Source organism: Panthera leo, chromosome D2 (assembly GCF_018350215.1).
Source record: "Panthera leo isolate Ple1 chromosome D2, P.leo_Ple1_pat1.1, whole genome shotgun sequence".
Classification (NCBI taxonomy): domain Eukaryota; kingdom Metazoa; phylum Chordata; class Mammalia; order Carnivora; family Felidae; genus Panthera; species Panthera leo.
The window spans coordinates 49615101-49635997 of NC_056689.1; the positions used below are offsets into that span (position 1 = coordinate 49615101).

Consider the following 20897-nt stretch of genomic DNA (forward strand, 5'->3'; position numbering starts at 1 on the left):
GGCAGAAAGCTCGGCGGCAGCCCCCCTTCTGTCCCCCTATATGCTTTGCTGCCAGGCCACAGCGTATTGGCAGTTATGGAAAAATCGAAGCACATTTAGTGATAGAGCAGGAATTTAATTAATTCATCACTGCACTTATTGTACTGGCACCAACAGCATTCAGTTCTGGATACACCATAGTGAGCAGCACAGGTGGTCACCTCAGAAGGGAGTAGTTTAGGGCTTGGATCTCCAGATCCTTATTACACTCTTAAAAATGACTGAAGGACTTCAAAGAGTTTTTCTTCAAGTGGGTTGTATCTATCAATTTTTACCATGTAAGAAATGAAAGCTGAGAAAATTTTAAAATATTTTATTAATTTGTTTTAACAGATAAAAACTAGCCCCATATATGGTGACATAAATTAATAGAAGCAGCTGGATTCTTCTATGTGCAGTCAGGTCAGCCTGTTGTGCTATTACCCATCACATGGCCTCTGGGAAATAGCTGTGCACTGAACCATACACTCCTTTCTAACATTTGAAAGCTGAGTTTTCAAGTTAATATTTTTCCCCTTTGGAGGACACATCATGAGGATGGCAGAATCAGCAATTTATCCACAATCATCAAGCATTCATCCCTGATGAAAACTATTAAGCCAAAATTAAGTATTTTAGTAATATTTTTGTAGCACAAAAAATGAAAACTAAGGTAAGAGGAATGTGAAGGAATCTACAAAACCATAAATAATATTGCTTTAAATCTTGACACAACCTAGGCTCTGAGAATGAATGGGCGTCCTATCAGCTGAGTCTCCATTTCTCTTCTCAAAGGCACAGTCTGGGCAACATATCCAACAAAGGGGTCTTCCTTGGGCTCCAGTGCCCTGCTGTCATTTACAGGTACTGTAGTATTTGAAACCATCCACCTCTGCAGATGCAAAGACTATCTGTTTAAAGCTCATTTTGATGGCTCCCCAGACCCCTTCAGGCTGGACTTCTGATTTCTCCTTTCTTTTTGACCCTGAATTCGGAAGAGCTTCTTCCTGAGGTCCTTCTGTCGCTTCAGTTTCTCTTCTTCCTCCTTCTGCTTCACCTTGAAGTGTTCTTTATTGTGCAAATGCCGTTGTTCCTTGGCCTTCTTCATCTTCTGACTGTGCACCGTACTTAGAGCATCCAGCAGTGCAAGGATCTGACAAGGACAAAACGCATGAGCATCAGAATACTCTTACAGCATGCTTTCCTTCTAAGTTTCCAGGGGCCTAAACACCTCAGTTGATGTATCAAAACTAGAAGCAATCCATGATCCAAATGAACATTAACCTAGGAAAAATTTACCCTGAACTAGGACATCATAATTTGCATGGAAGCAGAAATAGGAGCGTATCTAGAGCAAAATACTTAAATAACGGCTTTCACCACAAAACCACCTTTGTTAATCACTCTGGATACTATGGACAACTACGATACAGTGACTTGTCAGCTGGATGCTTCCATTACTCCCCATTAAAATGTGTAAGACACAGCACGACTAAACAAAAGGGAAATGGACTCTGGCCTCTCCTCTAAATTTTGGTGCTAGTGCCTTGAATAAGTCTGGCCCTTACACTTTCCCAATGAAAAATGAGAATGCAGTAGAAGCACATGTGCTACTTGAAAGTGCTATTTTCACATCTAAATGCAAGATGCAGGAAGCCATTATCGACAGTACCTTCCTTTCATGAGGTTCCCGTATGACGGCTGGTCTCCGCCTGTCCTTCGGTATCTTGCCTGCCTTTGCTTGGGTCTTGGGCTTGTTCTTAAATGGCAGGGCCTTCTGCAAGGCTTTTGGAATGTGCAGTGAATTAAAATGTTTCTTTTGCCTCATGATTGGCTGAAAAGAAAAATAAAGACAGTGATGTATTTGAATGATGCTCTATATGCATTTAAAACTTGCCTAAAATCTTCTCAGTGAATTGACTTTTCCATATGATCAGTAACACCAGAGTCTGCTGATCATCAGAAATGAGGATTCAATTGTCTATCAAATATGGATTGCCTCAATGGATGTATACTTCTCTGTTGCAAAACAGAGAAATACATAGAATATATTTATAGTTCTTCCAAAAAAACAACTGTGTCCATGTCTATGGTATGAACTATGGGGATCTCAACAGAGCAGATCAACAGATCCAAAGTTTCTTTTAATGGAAAACCCACACCTTATTTTGGGGGCACTGAGGTAGTTTCTTGTATCTGAAGAAGAATAATCTAGCTGTTCATCTTCACAGTCAACCTCTGTGAATTTAAGGTCATAGTTCTTCCTCCAATCAGCAGCAGCTGAAGTGTCCCCATCCCCAACTGCCATTAAAAAGTTTAACTTTATTCTGTTTCTAATGGAAAGCCAGCTGAGAAAAAGGAGATTAAAATGACAGATAAAGGCCAAACACCCTCTGCATTCAATTTTTACAGGAGTCTAATTTCACTGCTTAAATTGAGATGATCAAAATTCTTAGCTGCCTCAAAAATACTAATAAGTTGAAAGTCTTGCCCTAGGTCTTTACCAAGGCCAACATCAACTATATAGAGAATATTTCTGCCACGTCTTTAAATTTACTATGAAAGACATCATCCATGATAATATTCAATATTCCTCTATTTAGGAACCTAAAATGCTTGGAATGAAGGAACTTGGAGAAGTCACATTCTGAAAAAAAGACTAAGCATCATAAGCTAGACAACAGGTACCACATCCTGTAATACATTTTAACAGAAATTCGCATAACATAATTCAAAACTGTATTATTAACTATTTCATTAAAAAAGTAATGACTGGGAAACTTCTGTTTCTGGCAGAATGGCAGACTGATATCCTGAACTACCCTCTTATTACAAAACAATTAAATACCCAGCATTAAAATAAATCTTTTCAAATGCATTAACGTGTGAAGAAAATAATAAAAGTTCTCCAAGACCAAAATCCAAATGAAATGGGATTTTGACAGGCACTGAGAACTTAAAATAAAAAAAAAATAGTGATGACGCCAACTACTGGCAACTATTGGTGGTGGGAATCTAACCTGGTATGGCTCCAGAATACTACAAGCATCATCCAGTGAAGCTGAACACATGCATACCCTATACCTGGCAATCCTAACCTGGGGGGGGGTCTATGTAAAAGAAATGTGTGCATATGTATATCAAACAAGTCACACGTAAGTATTCAGGGTAGCATTTATAATGGCTAAAAACTGGAAATAATGTCCAACAATGGATAAAACTGACACTGTCACATAATACAATTCTACTTGACAGTAACAAATGAATGCCTGCTATACAAAGAACACGAATGAGTCTCATAAAACCGAATGAAAGAAAACAGGCAAAATAGTTTATGCTGTATTTTATAAAACTCAAAAAATAGGCAGAAATAATTTACCTGTCAGGAGTCAAGATAGTGGCTATCTTTGAGGTGGAGATGGGGTATTGACTAGCAGTCATAAGGGAGGCTTTTGTTGTGCTGGTAATTCTATTGCTTGATCCAGGTGACAGCAATTTTGGGTGTGTTAAAATTCATGAGCTGTATGCTTATGATCTGTGTAGTTTTCTGTATGCATGTTAACACTTCACTACAAAGTTTATTAAAACTTTCAAAAAAAACCCCACCCACATTGCTTCAATAACAATTAGCACATTAGTGTTCTTAAAAGTAATACATGTATACGGCAGGAAAAAAACAGTTCAAAAGAGTATACAGTGAAAAGTCTGTCTCCTTTCCAACCCACGAAAACTATTACCACTTTCCTGCATTCTTGCCAAAATACTCTATGAATATACAACATGTTCATTCAAATTTAACATTAGATTTCCTACTTGAAAATTCAAAACATTCAAAAACATTATGTACAAAGCATCTGGATGACCCCCATCTACAGAGCACATGTGTGACCATACCTTATACAAAGAATCCTTGTTGGGCTTTAGTCGGACACCATGGGCAAGCCGGAGTTGACCGGTGGTCCGCATTCCTGACCATGTGTCTTTCTCACCAACTGGTTTTAACAAAGAAGTCACTGGGTTATAGAAGGCTGGAATGGAGACGGGATACCAAGTCCTCATGAAGACAATATCTGGAAAGAGAGGTAATTTACTTTAACATTTTCAAAAGAAAATTCGTAACGATCCTGTCAAACAAATGAACATTCACTCCAAACTTCTCTAGTTAGTTGCATGGTATTTGAAGAGAGACTTCACCAAGTAAAATTTTAAATATCACAAAACTCTTACTGGGTCTGAATCACATGGCTCCACACACAGCATGACTTAGCCTAAGATGCTCCAACTGGGGAGAGCTGGAGCTGATTCCAATTTCCTAAAACCTAAACTACAGCCTTGAATCCACACTGGCTAGAAATCAACAGTGAACGGTAACATGCTGTTATGATTACACCACGATTATATTTACCACTCATCAACAACTTATCCTCAAAGCTGGCCCGGAAAGCTCCTTCTGGAGCCCGAAGTGCTTTCTTGATCTGTCCCCTTATGCCACTGACAGTTCGAATCACAGCACCTTCAAATTTGGCCACTTCCAAAGCAGAGTTAAACATTCCCTACAGGTATAAGAAAAAAACAGCCCACATAACACAAAATCAGATACGTTACTTCCTAGTTTATAAATAAATCCTTGGTTAAAAAAACAACTCATTTAATGGTGATAAAATAATCAAAATGTATTTTCCCCACTACGAGTGAACTACTACGTCAAAAGGAATACAACTCTATTTCATTTTCCCCAAAATAATATTAAGATTCTACTGTAGGTTCATTAGCATGCTCATCACTGATATCTCTGTAGAAGAAAAGATCAAAAAGATATGTACTAGACTGAACAGCCCTAGATAGCCTCTGCTGTCATCTCACAGGGCTGGACTGCAGCTCATATCCTATGACTTAGGTGCACGTGCTCAGGAAATAATGAGTGTGGATAAATGCTGGTGATATTATTACTTTATATAAAGAATATTTTATGATCTTCACACTGTATTTTTAATGGAAACACCCTACTAATAAAATTTTCAATAAATGCCACTCAAACCACCTTCCCACATTACACTGCAGAACAGAGCGTCCATTTCTCTGTACCCCTGGCCAACAAGTATTTTACAAAATACTTGGTCTATTTTTCTACCGAGCTATTTAACAAAACTATGATTTTCCCCTTTTCTTAACACAAAACAAAAGGACAGGAAACAAAACCCAGTGAATGAGATTATATATTTTCACTATTAGCTCTGTCACAGTCTCACATGGAATAAGGAATAGCCTCAATTAGTAAATATCTCTGTTAACTTGATCTTAAACTTTTCTGAGCATACTTAAGTAACACAGAAACCAATATAAAGAAGTAAACCAATATCAAAGACCAAGTTTATAAAAGATTTCAATACTCTTTTGAATGCATCAGACTGTATTTTAGAAGTATTTCATTCCTTCTTTCACAAAATATACATTCATAAACATGAATATACAGATATACGGACCTTAATGAATGATGTATTCTTGAAAATTTTATATGGAAAACCAGTTAGCTTTAATTTCTTCACAATTTTTATGGATTTATCCAGATCAAGGACAACTCCTGTGGCAGCTATCCGGAAATCAGGCTGGGAAGAACCCCCAAAATTTGAATACAGGAGTAACATCAAGGAGAAAAACTACAATTCTATGATGCAATAAATTACCATAGTGCATTTCACTTACAATCAACTAAGAACAAGAAAGAATATGTGAACATGCAAAGCAATTATTTTAGAAAAAACAATGTGAAACTCTAATACATGTAATAAGCCAAACTAATGATGATGTCTTGAATATTCTCCAGAGGGTGATTTCATAATCACGTAATTTCACAACAATGACTGATTCAGAATGGAAAGCAATATGAAAATCTGGTTACAATGTTTAAGAAATTAAATTTTAGACCCCCAGGGCAGATTCCATCTGCTCATTGTTCAATTTTTATGTCAAACTGGGCCGATAAAACCTGCTCTGATTGATCAAACGAAGACTGTGTGAACATACTCTGCTAAACAAGCAGTACCAAGGGGTAGTCTTATGTCTACCTGGTATCTGGTATATCCCTAGAGCCGAGTACAATGCTTAGTACATGGTGAGCACCACTTAAATATTTTTAGAAAAATAAGTCCAAAAAACGCATACAAATATAAAATGTTATCAGTACCATAATAATTCTTCTACCTCTCCCTTCTCCATTCCCACACCTTACTTAAAAAGACACAGGAAAACTAAAAGCAAAGAGAAGCTTACTATAAATACTAAAAACATGTCACTTGCAACTTAAAGTTTCATGTACATATTCCATATTTAAGATATATTCCTCAAACATAATCTGGAAAATAAAACATTCAAGATATTTACCATTATGCCACTAACAGACTGTACTGCCAAGAACCCAGTTCCCTGTGGAGTAATAGGACCTTAAAGAAAATAAAAAAAAAAAAAAAAAAAAAAAGAAATACAGTGAATCACAAATTTTGGATTCTATTTTAAATATGTACTCCAATCCAAAAACAAGAGAAAGAAAAATCTTATGAATTGAGATTTAATGGAGAAAAGCAAAACTATAATGATAACAAGTAAACGGTTTAAATCAATCTACAAGCAAGTTATTCTAGTAGCGTATTACCCCAAAAAGTTGCTCCACAATGCATGTGCTGTGGAGTGTACTTTAGAAGCCTCTGTCTCCCATTGTGGTCTTCGATGTAATAGAGTGGAATGGTCTGAAACCTCCTCCACCCCACAGAGAAAATGATTGGATCTCGGGACTTGAGGATTTTCTTATACCAACGATGTTTCTTCAGACGCATCTGAGGGGAGAAGAGATTTCAATTTCAATAAGATTATTGGTGGAAGTACATCCAAAGAACCCCAATTGTCAAGCATGCAGCAAAGGGTACCTACCTGTACATATCCGACATTGCCTTCGCTATTGCCCAAACCACCCAAAATCATTGGGTAATGGGGGTCGAAGTTAAGCACAAATTCACAGGGGACATTTTCTATCTCAATTCGAACATACATCCCAGGTCGAAAACCCTCATATTGAACTCTAGCTTCATCATCTTGATCTTCAAATTCTGCTCGATTAAGCTATATATAAGGGGGGGAAAAACAATAAAAAAAACACATAGCTGTTATCTTAATAAATGTAAGGTTAACATTTTTAAGACAAGCAATTTCTCAATAGAGGAACATGGACAGAATCATTTACGCTTTATCCTTATTAAAAATAACATGCACTCTTATCTTTACGGTTTGTTTTCTTCCTTGCTACTCCAAGCACAGCAAACGCAAACAACTCTGAAAGCAGCCCTTCATGCTGGTCAGCGAACACTCTTAACTTCTTTCTTTTCTTACTCTGCAAACAACTGTTTCACACTTTTTCTTTCTTTGAATATCCAGTATCTCCTCCCTCATTCTCACTCTCAGCTGCTGTTTCTTAATTCACTCAGGATCTAAGTAGTCTAAAAGAACTTCCATAGTCAACTCCTCTACCAGGGTTTACGCCCCCATTCAGCCTTTTATTATAGCTTGTTACCATTATATCTATAACTTATTATATTACTGCAATTAATTAAAATTAAAAATTTTAAATTCAGTCCCCCGGTCACAATAGTCACGTTGCAAGTGATCAGTATCAACACGTGGCTCGTGGCTACAATGCAAGACAGCACAGATATACATTTCCATTATCACAGAAAGTTCTACTGGGCAGCCATTATAGCTTATTTATCCGTGCCTCTATTCAATGCCAAACTTCACTTGCAATACTAGCTATCATTCACTTTTATTCTAACAGGTCTTGCCTGTTATTTCTCCGGTCTTAACACCTTCTTTTGACTCTTTCTCCAACTATTGCCCCATTTCTCTGCTTCTCTCTGAAGTAAAATGGCCCAGAATTTTTCTATAGTCATGGCCTCCAGCCTCTGCTCCCATTCTTTTGAATCCTCCCCAAACTGGTCTTTAATCCACACTCCATAACAATGCTTACCAAAATCATGTAAGGCCTCCACATTCCCAACCCAGTTGTCAATCCTGTCTTCATCACAGTTAACACATCAGCAGGATTTAAGATAATGTATCCCTCTTTCCACAGTGGTTTCCAGCATACCTCATGTTCTCTTAGATGTCTTCTATCTCCTGAGCGCTGCTCAATCCCACTGCTGCTTCCTCCTCTCCAGCTGGCCTCTTACAATGGAGCAGCCACTGTCAGTCCCCGTCCTCTCTCCTGTCTCCATGCTCACTCCTCAGGTCATCCCATCCATTTTATGGCTTTAAGTAGCATCTAGATGCTGAGGGCTGTACATCTGAGTCCCTGGCCCCAACCTCTTTCCAGAGCTCCTCACCGACTACTTGATGCTCCACTTGTCTGGGACAGATCTCAAACCAAACAGCTCTAAACTTCACCTTCCTGGACAAACCTGCACCAACTAGAGGCTTTCCTATCTTACTGACAACTCGACTTCCAGTAAGTCATCCTTGTTTCCTCTCACACACCCCGCACTCAATCTACCTTTAATCCACCTTTCAAAAGTATACCCAGAATTTGACTCTCTTTTTCCTCCATGCCACACACCGCCCCACCCCACAGTGTGAGTCACCTTAATCTTACTGAACTCTTGCCACAGCAATGCTTTCAAAGGTAAGCAGGTCACACATATCTCTCCTCTGTTCAAAACCCCCATTGATCCCCATTTCACTCAGCATAAAAAATTCAAAGTCCTTTACAATGGCCTACAAGATTCTAGGTGATTTTACGTAATAAATGAATTGAAGCAAAGACTTCAGAACTAGCTTTACATGTCTTAGTTACTTCTATCAAAGGTCAGTACAGACTTGGAACCTACACATTAATGGCTAACCAGGAGGTACTTGAATAGATGAAGGCCTAGGTTGGGCAAAGCCTGCTGACCACATTTTTACAAATCACATTATTTAACCTGTATAAGATGTATTAGGGTATATTCTAGCTTAAAGGCATTCTTGGTACCCCCCACCCTTGTCAAAGCGCAATTCAAACACTCACCATCACCTGCACACACATCTTTGCGTGTCCTTCAGAGTGAGTTCATCAGCTCAGTCTGTTTAGCATAGCAGGTAGGAGGGCCAGATTACCTCCTTTTCAGCATTCTACATGCTCCCTTTATCTCCATATCTGACCTGACACTTGAAATATCCTGTGAACTCTGCCCAAGGTGAGTATTTAGAAAAGCTTCCCTGGAGAGCATTGGTACATGCATAAGACTGGTATTTGCAAGAATCACCTGCCCATTCAAATTATTTAATTATGGTTCCAGGGACCAGTAATCAGAATGCTACAGCAATGCTTGTATTTAAATAAATAAATCACTACACTGTGAGATCCTCAACAGTTGCAGCCTATCTTAACCATTTTTGCTACCTCAATGCTTGGTACAAAATAGACACTGGTATCTTTCTGGTCCATTTCTGACTGAAGAAACTATCAGATGATCACATGAATAAACACTCATCTGCAGCTTGACCTAAGAGTCCAAACAGGAGGCACAGAAGCAGGTCAGGGAGTAGAGACCTAAACAAAATTACATATTCACAATACTGTACTATAGCCTTGAAATGAAGCTGATAAGAACCAAGTTTTCTTACCTGTGCTTGTTTATGCATTTCTCCTTTAAGATCATCAAAATATGTGCTTTCTCCTTCATCATATTCTGCATCAAACATCTCCTTCAATTTTCTCTTTTTATCCAAATGCTTTTTCTTGGCACTTTCCTCTGCATTGGGGTCAATTTCTTCCTTAACTTCTTCTACATCTTCAGTCTTAAATTTCCATAAGAGAAACAGTTGTAAAAGTTTGTGGAGATCTTTTCTTTAAACATTAAAGCAGATTTTTAAAGTTCTTTTTTTTTATGTTTATTTCTTTTGAGAGAGAGAGAGAGAGAGAGAGAACAAGCAGGAGAGGCAGAGACAGAGGGAGAGAGTGGGTCCCAAGCAGGCTCCACAGTCAGCACATAGCCAGCACGAACCATGAGATCATGACCTTGGCTGAAATCAAGAGTCAGATGTTTAACCAACTGAGCCCTTCAGGCGCCCCAGATTTTTAAAGTTCTATCCGAGCTGCAAAAATCTTGGTTGTGATCATCATGAAAACAAAACAAAACAAAACACAGACTTTGGCTCTAAAAAACATGTACTGCTACAAGAGGCATTTAGGCATCTGCAGCACAATAAACTGTCACTCCTTAATCTGGCTGGAATGCCAAATATAAATAAAAATAACAAGTATTCCCACCCAGATGCTCCCCAGAAATTGTTCTAAAGAAATATTGGGGAGAATAGGGATTTAATTATTTTAAATGGTACTTAAATTTAAGAAGAAGAGAATGATGGCAAAAGGAACGGTAGAGAGAGAGACAGTGACTTGGGAGATAAACTTCTATGACTGAAGAATTATAATAACAAGAGGCAGTAGGTGTCACCCAAAAGATCAAGAATAACTAACAACTTTGATCTATTCACAACCTCCATATTTTTAGGAAGGAATCCATCCACTCTGTAATCTACACAGATAGTAAGATGTGCATTTCTTTTTAATGATAATTTTTTTTTAACGTTTATTTATTTTTGAGACAGAGAGAGACAGAGCATGAACGGGGGAGGGGCAGAGAGAGAGGGAGACCCAGAATCGGAAGCAGGCTCCAGGCTCTGAGCCATCAGCCCAGAGCCCGATGCGGGGCTCGAACTCACGGACCACGAGATCGTGACCTGAGCTGAAGTCGGACACTTAACCGACTGAGCCACCCAGGCGCCCCAAGATGTGCATTTCTTAATATGGGCCTCTCTCAAAACATAATGACCACAGATCAAGGACCATAATTCACAGCCAGCCACGGCAAAGTCATACCTGAGTATCTGGGCCTGGTTTTCCCTTGTGTACATCCCCTGTTTCCAGGTCTTCAAAGTCACCATAGAGCTCTTCTGGGAAAAGAACATCCAAATAAATCCTCTGTGAATAGGGCCAGCATGTGACACTCTAGCATTACCACATGCACTGTGCATTCTGAAGCCCAAACCTCATTTTTAGCCTTCTTATTGCTACACACCCCAGGAGAATCCTATACATACATAGCCTTCTTTTTCTTGTTAAATTATCAGTATTTCATTACCTGTTTAAATTTTTTTTTTAATGTTTATTTTTGACAGAGAGACAGAGAGACAGAGCTTGAGTAGGGAAGGGCCAGAGAGAGACAGAGACACAGAATCTGAAGCAGGCTCCAGGCTGCAAGCTGTCAGCACAGAGCCTGATGCGGGGCTCAAACTCACGAACTGTGAGATCATGAACTGAGCTGAAGTCGGACACTTAACCGACTGAGCCACCCAGGCACCACTTTCATCACCTGTTTAGATGAAGCAAATGGACACCCGCATTTCCTTCCTTTACTTCAACCAAGAGCGATCTTTCTAACACACGTGATAAACACTGTAGCAGAGACGCACACAGAGATGCGTGGATTACCCTGCAGGTGAGTCCCCAAGACCAACAGTAACCCAAAAGTGACATGAAAAAAACATGGCTTGATTAATAAATCCCACATGGGAAAAAGAGTCTGAAAGTAAGATCAACACAGCACAATGAGTGACATATCTAGGAAAAGTCTCAGATTACATAAAATACAGCCTTTAGAGTAAGACTGGTAGCTAAAACAGTGCCAAACCACATGAAAAGCTCATTAATTCATTCATCCTTTTGTTTTCGGAACTCTAAGTTTAGCTCTGGGTCCTATCCTTAAAAGAAAAAGATACTGAAACTCCTTCAGGAAGCAGTATTTAGATAAAACATTTTCATATAGGGGCGCCTGGGTGGCTCAGTTGGTTAAGCGGCCGACTTCGGCCCAGGTCATGATCTCGCGGTCCGTGAGTTCGAGCCCCGCGTCGGGCTCTGTGCTGACGGCTCAGAGCCTGGAGCCTGTTTCAGATTCTGTGTCTTCCTCTCTCTCTCTGACCCTCCCCCGTTCATGCTTTGTCTCTGTCTCAAAAATAAATAAACGTTAAAAAAAAATTTAAAAAAAAAAAAATTTTTTTTCATATAAAAAAGAGCCAAAGAACCACAGAGCCAAGGAAGATACAATAGATGAGAAGATTCCATTTGTCATAAAAACAAAAAAAGGATAAAATACTTAGTAATTAGCCTAAAGAGAAATGTGCTGGAACTTTATTTTAAAAATTTAAAAAAGCATTAATATGCTACCAAGGAACACATGGAATAACATTAGCTAACACTTTCAAGTGCTGTATATACCAGGCACTACTCTAAGTGTTTTTATATGTCTTAACTACATTCTTCAACATGACCTAATTAAGTAGGTATTATTAATGTTATCTACTAAACAAATATAGATTACCATATATTTGAAAAAGATGACTCAATATCAGGAAGCTGTCAATTCTCCCTTCACCAGTTATAATAAAAACCACCATCAAGAAAAAGACCACTTATGGAATGGGAGAAGATATTTGCAAATGACATAGCCAATAAAGGGTTAGTATCCAAAATATATAAAGAACTTATACAACTCAACACCCAAGAAAACAAATAATCCAATTAAACGTGGGCAGAAGATATGAATAGACATTTCTACAAAGAAGACAAACAGATGGCCAAAAGACACATGAAATGATGCTCAATATCACTTATCATCAGGGAAATGCAAATCAAAAACCACAATATCACCCTACACCTGTCAGAATGGCTAAAGTCAACAACACAAGAAACAAGTGTTGGTGAGGATGTGTAAAAAAAGGAACCTCTTACACTGTTGGTGGGAATGCAAGCTAGAAAGACAACATGGAGGTTCCTCAAAAAATTTAAAATAGAACTACCATATGATCCAGTAACCATACTACTGGGTATTTACCCAAAGAATATGAAAATACTAATTCAAAAGGAATATGCATCCCTTTGTTTATTGTAGCATTATTTACAACAGCCAAGTTATGGAAGCAGCCCAAGTGCCTATCAATAGATGTATATAAAGAAGATGTGGTATAAATATACAACGGAAGATTATTCAGCCATCAAAAAGAATGAAATATTGCCATATGTAACAACATGAATGAATCTAGAGAGCACAATGCTAAGTGAAACAAGTCAGAGAAAGGCAAATACCATATGATTTCACTCATGTGTGAAATTTAGGAAGCAAAACAAATGAATAAAGGGGGAAAAAGAGACAAACCAAAAGCTAGACTCTTAACTAGAGAGAACAAATAGATGGTTACCAGAGGGGAGGTGAGTGGGAGGTAAGTGAAAAGGGTGAAGGAGATTAAGTGCATACTTACCATGGTGAGCACTGAATAATATACAGAATTGTTGAATCACTACATTGTACACCCGAAACTAATATAACACTGTATGTTAACCATATTGGAATTAAAATGCAAACAAAACAAAACACCACCAAGGATTTCTGGTCTGGAAAAGATAGTATAGACATTTTCTTCTGTTCCTCCCAACTAAAGGTAGAAAGAAACAGAGAGCTGGCGAGGGTCCCCAGGACCAGAGGAATGACGTAATGACCAGTAGCTCACTACACCCACAGAAAGGCAACTGAGAGCCACTGTTTCCCAACCTCCAAGCTAGCAACCGAAGGTAGACCAGATAGACTCATTTCCTACCCCAGACAAATTTGGATCTCAGCAACACTGGACAAACGAGGCAGCACTGGCAAAGAAGTGCTTTGAGAGCCCCACTGACAATAAGTGATGAGAAGTGTTCACCTTCCCTGAAGAGCTTGAATCTCCTTTCCTCCACACCAAGATATACTAGGTGGCCAAGGGCTATTGGCAAAGGGACATTCTGCCAGGCCTGAGACTCTCCTCCCTCATCTAAAAACAACGTGTGCCCAGGCAGGACCAGCAAAGATCCTCCTACAGCAAGCAAACTTGCCCCACAAGCCAAGACAACCTTCCCCTACCTAGCCAAACCAGGGGGCCCAGACTGAGGAAGCTCCTCTGTCCTCTCAAACAGCACCTGCAGAGAGGCCAATGGCATAAGATAAACTAAGCAGATCAAAATAGCACCACAAAGGCTCTAAAATCGAATTGTCATTAGAACCAGCATCCACAAAGTACACCAGGACCTGCACACTAAACCCAAACAGGATGACTGCCTGCGAAAATAAAAAAATTACACAGAACCAAGTGTCTCCTAACGTAATAACCTAAATGTGCAGGACACAATAGAAAATCACTTTGTCATACCCAAAACTGGGAAAATTATAAGTATAATGTGAAAAGACAACTAACTGACTGACACCAACACTAAAATGAATCAGATGTTGAAACTATCTAAAATCTTACAGAAGCCATTACAAAAATGCTTCATCAAGCAACTACAAATCTTATGGCAACAACCCAAAAACTGAAAATCTCAGCAAAGAAACTGAAGAACCAAAAAAATTATAGAACTGAAAAATGCAATGAAAGAAATTTAAAAGCTTGCTAGATGGGATCAATAGTAAGAGTGGAGATGACAGAGGACAGAACCAGAGAACCTGAGGCTAGATCAACAGACTTCACCTAGTCTGAACAACATAGAGGGAAATAACCAAAAAACAAATGAATAGAGCCTCACGGACCTGTCGGACAGAAACAAAAGATCCACCACTTATGAGATCTCACAAGGATACTGGGGTTGAAAGATATACTGATTGAAGCTTCTCAAATTTGGTAAAAGACATAAACTTACAGATTCAAGAAGCTGAGAAAATTTCAAACAGAGTAAATCCAATGACATCTATACCAAACTTCTGAAAACTGAAAGCAAAGATAAAATCTCGAGAGCAGCTAGAAAGAAATGACAGATTACCTGTAGAGGCACACCATCAAAGTGACAGTGCTTTTCTCCTCTGAAATCATGAAGGCCAGAGGAAGTGGTACAATATTTTTTATGTGCTGAAGAAAAGAATGCTTTGCTATGAATTCTACATCCAGTGAAACCCCCCTTCTGAAATAAGGGGGAAAAGACATTCTCAGATGGAGAACTATAGGAATTTGTCACTAGCAGACCTCCCTTGAAAAATGGCTGAAGAAAGTTCTTAAACAGTAAGGAAATTATAAAAGGAGAAATCTGGGACCATCAGGAAAAAAAGAAAAAACAACAGAAATAAAGATACATACAACAAACTAGCCTTCTTATGAGTTTTTAAAATCATATTCAATGATTGAAAAAAATTATAACATTAATATTCAAGCCAATAATATTTAAATGTAGGAAAGATAAAGGGACCTAAATGGAAAAAAGGTTTCCATATATTACCCAAAATGGTAAAATGTTGGCACTAGTAGGCTACTATATTACAATGAGCAACCACTACAAAAACTATACAAAAAGATACTCTCAAAAACACTGAAAACATATCAAGATAGAGGGAAGAAAATGAAAACAGAAGAAAAACAGAAAAAAATAGAAAAACTAAAGCCAGAGTAAACAAACAACAAAATCAGGGCACCTGGGTGGTATAGTCAGTTGAACGTCCGACTCTTGATTTTGGCTCAGGCCATGATCCCAGGGTTGTGGGATCCAGCCCTATATAGAGGCTCCACACTCACTGTGGAGCCTGCTTGAAATTCTCTCTTTCCCTCTGCCCCTCTCCCAGACTCGCATGCTCTCTCTCTCTCAAGAAAAAAAATATCAGACTTAAGCAATTACATATCAGTAAGTACCTTAAATGTAAATGGCATAATGTACCAATCAAAATACAGACAAATACAGAGACGACAGAAACACATAAAACTATTATATATGCTATTTACAAGAAATTCCTTTCAGATTTAACGACCCAAGTAAGCTGAAAATAATGAAGAAAGATATACCATGCAACTCATCTTTTAAAAAAAGCAAGAATGGTTATATTAATATGTCATAAAATAAACTTCGGAGCAAAGAAGAGGATCAGGGCCAAAGAAGGACTTAACTGAACTGTAAGACCTAAAATTTCATGTGCTGCCTTGACATCTTTGAGCCTCACAGGGTCTCAAAGACTTAGTTGTGAGCAGACCTGCCAGCCATGTTCCTGCCCTACAAGAAAGGCTCCCCACTCTGTTAGTTCTTTTTCAGTTGGACCACCTGCACCCTACCTACTCCTCAACCTAATACATTTCACTTCACCTCTCTGCCAGCCCACAAATTCATTCAAACACATTAATTACATCATCTCAGGGGAACCAATTGTCATCCTATGCTATTTAGGTGCAAAGCCTGCCTCCCAAAGCCCCCTGGTTGTTCAATCCCTGTGTGGCATGCAGTGTTCTCTTCCCTCAGACTGTGAGCATATGTGACTGATAAACTGTTGTCAATCACATCTGTCCACTGTCAGGTGCTGTGTGTTTGGCCTTCTCCATAACCCTAGAGCGGGAATCTCTCCCTCACCAATGGGGTAAATAGGAGGTGACCATAATACATAGCAATAAAAGGATCAATCTACCAGAAAGACATAATAATCCTAAATGTGTGTGCATCAAACAGAACCTCAAATATAAAAAGCAAAAATTGATAGAGCTGCAAGAGATAGGTAAGTCCAGAATTATACTTGGAAACTTCAACATCCTCCTCTCAGCAACTGATAAAACTAGTCAGAAAATCACCAAAGATGGAGCACCTGGGTGGCTCAGTCAGTTAAGTGTCTGACTTTGGCTCAGGTCATGATCTTGTGATCTGAGACTTCGAGCCCCACATCGGGCTCTCTGCTGTCAGTGCAGAGCCCACTTCAGATCCTGTCTTCCTCTCTCTCTGGTCTTCCCACACTCACTCTCTCTCCCCCTCTCTCTCTCAAAAATAAACCTTTTTTAAAAAATCACCAAAGATATAGAAAACTTAATACAACCAACCTAACAGAATCTGACATATATAGAACACTATACCCAACAATTTTTAAAGTACCCACAGAACATCTACCAACACAGGGCACAGTCTGGGTAATAAAGTGAATCTAAACAAATGTAAAAGATTTGAAATCGTAAGGGGATGTTCTTATAATATAATGTAATTAAATTGAAAATCAATAACAGAAAGACAAGAAAATTTCTAAACATTTTGTAGTTAAATAACACACTAAATAATGCACGAGTCGAAGAGAAGTCTCAAAGGAAATTCATGAAAATGAAAATACAACATAAGAAAATTTGGGCAAAACAAGTAAGCAATGCTGAGAGAGTAATTTACAGCACTAAATGCTCACAGCAGAAATGAGAAAAGGTCTTACACCAATAATCTAAGCAGACTGAAAAGTACAAAATAACCTAACACAAGCAAAGAACAGAAATAATAAAGATATGAGCAGAAACCAACAAAATTAAAAACTGGAACACAGATATGAAACCAAAAGCTGATTATTTGAAAAAAAAATCAACAAAATTAATAAACCTTACTAACAAAGAAAAAGGAGGACACAAATCACCAGTATCAAGAATGAAATGGGGGGCATGTGGGTGGCTCAGTCAGTCAGCTAAACATCCAACTGGCAATTTCGGCTCAGGTCATGATCTCACAGTTTGTGAGTTCAAGCCCCATGTCGGGCTCCACACTGGCAATGCAGAGCCTGCTTGGGATTCTCTGTCTCCCTCTCTCACTGCCCCTCCCGTGCTCTCTTGCTCTCTCAAAATAAATAAACAAACTTAAAACAAATAAACAAAAAAAAAAACAGAACAAAATGGGATTATCACAACAGATTCTGCAGCTATTGAAAGGTTATCGGATGAACACCAGGATTACTACCCACTCATAATACCCAAGCTAGCTTCTTGGAGAAGGCACTTAATGAAACTTCCACTTCCCCAAATCCTTCGAAATTCCTTGAAAACCAGATAGCAAAATTTGGACAAGATGGAATAAACTAAATTATTTAAAGTATCCTATAACTATTAATGAAATAAAATTTGTCATTATAACTGCCAAGAAAGAAATCTCCAGGCCCTGACCTTTTCACTAGAGATTATACCAAATATTTAAAAAATTACATTCTAATTCTATACAATCTCTCCCAGGAAACAGAAAATTGGGAATACTTTGCAACTCATTTTATGAAGCCAGTATTATTCCAATACCCAAACTAAATGAAGATGGTACCAAAAAAACAAAACAAAAAAAAAACCCCCAAAACAAAAAACCAACAACACTATAGACCAGTATTTCATAAACTTAGATGCAAAATCCCTTCACAAAATACTATCAAATAGGGGCGCCTGGGTGGCTCAGTCGGTTAAGCATCCGACTTCGGCTCAGGTCACGATCTCGCGGTCCGTGAGTTCGAGCCCCACGTCAGGCTCTGGGCTGATGGCTCAGAGCCTGGAGCCTGCTTCCAATTCTGTGTCACCCTCTCTCTCTGCCCCTCCCCCGTTCATGCTCTGTCTCTCTCTGTCCCAAAAATAAATAAACGTTAAAAAAAAAAAAAAAAAAAAAAAAATACTGGGGCGCCTGGGTGGCGCAGTCGGTTAAGCGTCCGACTTCAGCCAGGTCACGATCTCGCGGTCCGTGAGTTCGAGCCCCGCGTCAGGCTCTGGGCTGATGGCTCGGAGCCTGGAGCCTGTTTCCGATTCTGTGTCTCCCTCTCTCTCTGCCCCTCCCCCGTTCATGCTCTGTCTCTCTCTGTCCCAAAAATAAATAAAAAAAAAAAAAAACGTTGAAAAAAAAAAAAAAATTAAAAAAAAAAAAATACTATCAAATAAAGTTCAAAAACATATACAAAGAATTATATATTGGGGTGCCTGGGTGGCTTAGTTAGGCGTCTGACTTCAGTTCACGTCATGATCTCATGGTTTGTGGGTTCGAGCCCCATGTCGGGCTTGATGTGGACTCAGAGCCTGGAGCCTGATTCGAGTTCTGCATCTCTCTCTTTCTCTGCCCTTCCCCTGCTTGTGCCTTTCTCTCTCTCTCTCAAAAATAAATATAAATAAACAAACCTTAAAAAAAAAAAAAGGATTATATATCATGACCAAGTGGGATTTATTCCAGTATGCAAAGCTGGTTCAAATTCAAAAACTGGGGCACCTGGGTGGCTCAGTCAGTTAAGTGTCCAACTTTTGGTTTTAGCTCTGGTCATGATCCCGGTTTGTGAGTTCGAGCCCTGAGTCAGGCTCCGTGCTGGTAGTGTACAGCCTGCTTGGGATTCTCTCTCTCCCTCTCAAAATAAGCAAATAATCTTAAAAAATTCAAAAATTAATCAATGTAATTTACTGTATCAAAATTCATACATGAAAAAAAATTCATATATGAATAAAATTCATATGATCATATCAACTGACACTGAAAGGCATTTGAAAAAATTTACTACCCATTCATAATTAAAAAAAAAAAAAAAAGAAAAACCACCTCCCAGTATACCAGGAATAGAGAGAAATGGAACACATAAAGAGCATCTAGAGAAAAAACAAACTAACATCATACATAACAGTGAAAACCATTGGGAAAAAGGCAGAATTTCCTCTTAGCACTAATCCTAGTCATTACATATAAAAAAATTAAAAATAAATATAAATATATTTAATATACATATAATTATAATTGCACTGCTGGTATTTACCCAAAAAATATAGAAACACTAATTCAAAAGGTACACGCACCCCATGTTTATTGCAGCGTTATCTACAATAGCCAAATTATAGAAGCAGCCCAAGTGTCCACTGACAGGTAAATGGATAAAGAAGATATATGTGTGTGTGTATATATATATATACACACACACACACACACACACACACACACACACACACACTGGAATATTATTCAGCCGTCAAAAGAATGAAATCTTGCCATCTGCAACAACATAGATGGATCTAGAGAGTACAATACTAAACAAAGTAAGTCAGAGGAAGATAAATATGATTTCACTCATATGTGGAATTTAAGAAACAAAACAAACAAGCAAAGGAAAAAAGAGAGACAAACCAAGAAACAGACTCTTAGTGATAGAGAACAAACAGATAGTTACCAGAGGTGAGGTAACTAGGGGGAGAGGGATTAAAGAGTACACTTACTATGATAAATAAATAAACAAACAAAATGATTATTAATAAATAAAAATAAATGGCACACAGGTTGAAAAGAAACAAATGATACTGTCCCTATTTGTAGATAACACAATTGTCTATGTAGAAAATCCCAAGCAATCTACAACAACAAAAATCCTCTCACAACTAATAAGTGAGTTCAGCAAAATAAGATAAACACACAAAAATCAATCAAAATGAAATACTAAAGTATAAACTTATCAAAATATATTCATTATCAGGATGCTGAAAATTACAAAATACTTATGAAGGAAATTAAAGACAAATAAATGGAGAGACATACCATCCTCCTGGATTAGAATACTCAAAATAGTAAAGATTCTCCCCAGTTAATCTATAGGTTTAATGCAATTCCTATCAAAATCCCAGCAGGTTTTCTGTAGACACAGACAAGATTATAAAATTTATACACAAAGTCACAGGCCCAAGGATAAACCAATATTGAAAAAGAAGAATAAAGTGAGAGGAATCATTCTACCCACTATTAATGTTTACTACATAATCACAGTAATAACCAAGATATGGGTGGTATGGGTGGAAGGACTGCACATGAATCAATGGAACCCAGAAATAAACCCAAAGATGCTCAACTAATTTTTTTACAAAGGTGCAAAAGCAAATAAATGAAAGAAAAAATGCTGGAGGAATATACACCTCAGGCAAAAAACATAACCTTTAACCTAAACCTCACACTTTATAAAGAAATCAAGATAGATCACTATCATACATGGAAAAGAACAGTTTAAAACTTTTGGAAAACATAGGCACCTGGGTGGCTCAGTCAGTTAAGCTTCTGACTCTTGATTTCAGCT

General features: G+C 38.2%; 1 protein-coding gene across 6 annotated transcripts in view; it reads right to left on the reverse strand.

Annotated features, from left to right (window-relative positions):
- Window positions 1-337: 337 nt before the first annotated feature.
- BMS1 (BMS1 ribosome biogenesis factor) overlaps window positions 338-20897 on the reverse strand; it is a 92798-nt gene continuing 72238 nt past the window's right edge. For all 6 annotated transcript variants that reach the window (XM_042907997.1, XM_042907996.1, XM_042908001.1 and 3 more), the window contains 10 exons: window positions 10925-10998; window positions 9667-9840; window positions 6943-7131; window positions 6668-6848; window positions 6400-6458; window positions 5502-5624; window positions 4424-4571; window positions 3913-4088; window positions 1691-1852; window positions 338-1171 (listed from right to left, as the gene is read on the reverse strand). In XM_042907997.1, coding sequence (XP_042763931.1) covers window positions 941-1171; window positions 1691-1852; window positions 3913-4088; window positions 4424-4571; window positions 5502-5624; window positions 6400-6458; window positions 6668-6848; window positions 6943-7131; window positions 9667-9840; window positions 10925-10998 — 1517 coding nt within the window. In that variant the 3' untranslated portion in view covers window positions 338-940. The remainder of the gene's footprint in view (window positions 1172-1690; window positions 1853-3912; window positions 4089-4423; window positions 4572-5501; window positions 5625-6399; window positions 6459-6667; window positions 6849-6942; window positions 7132-9666; window positions 9841-10924; window positions 10999-20897) is intronic.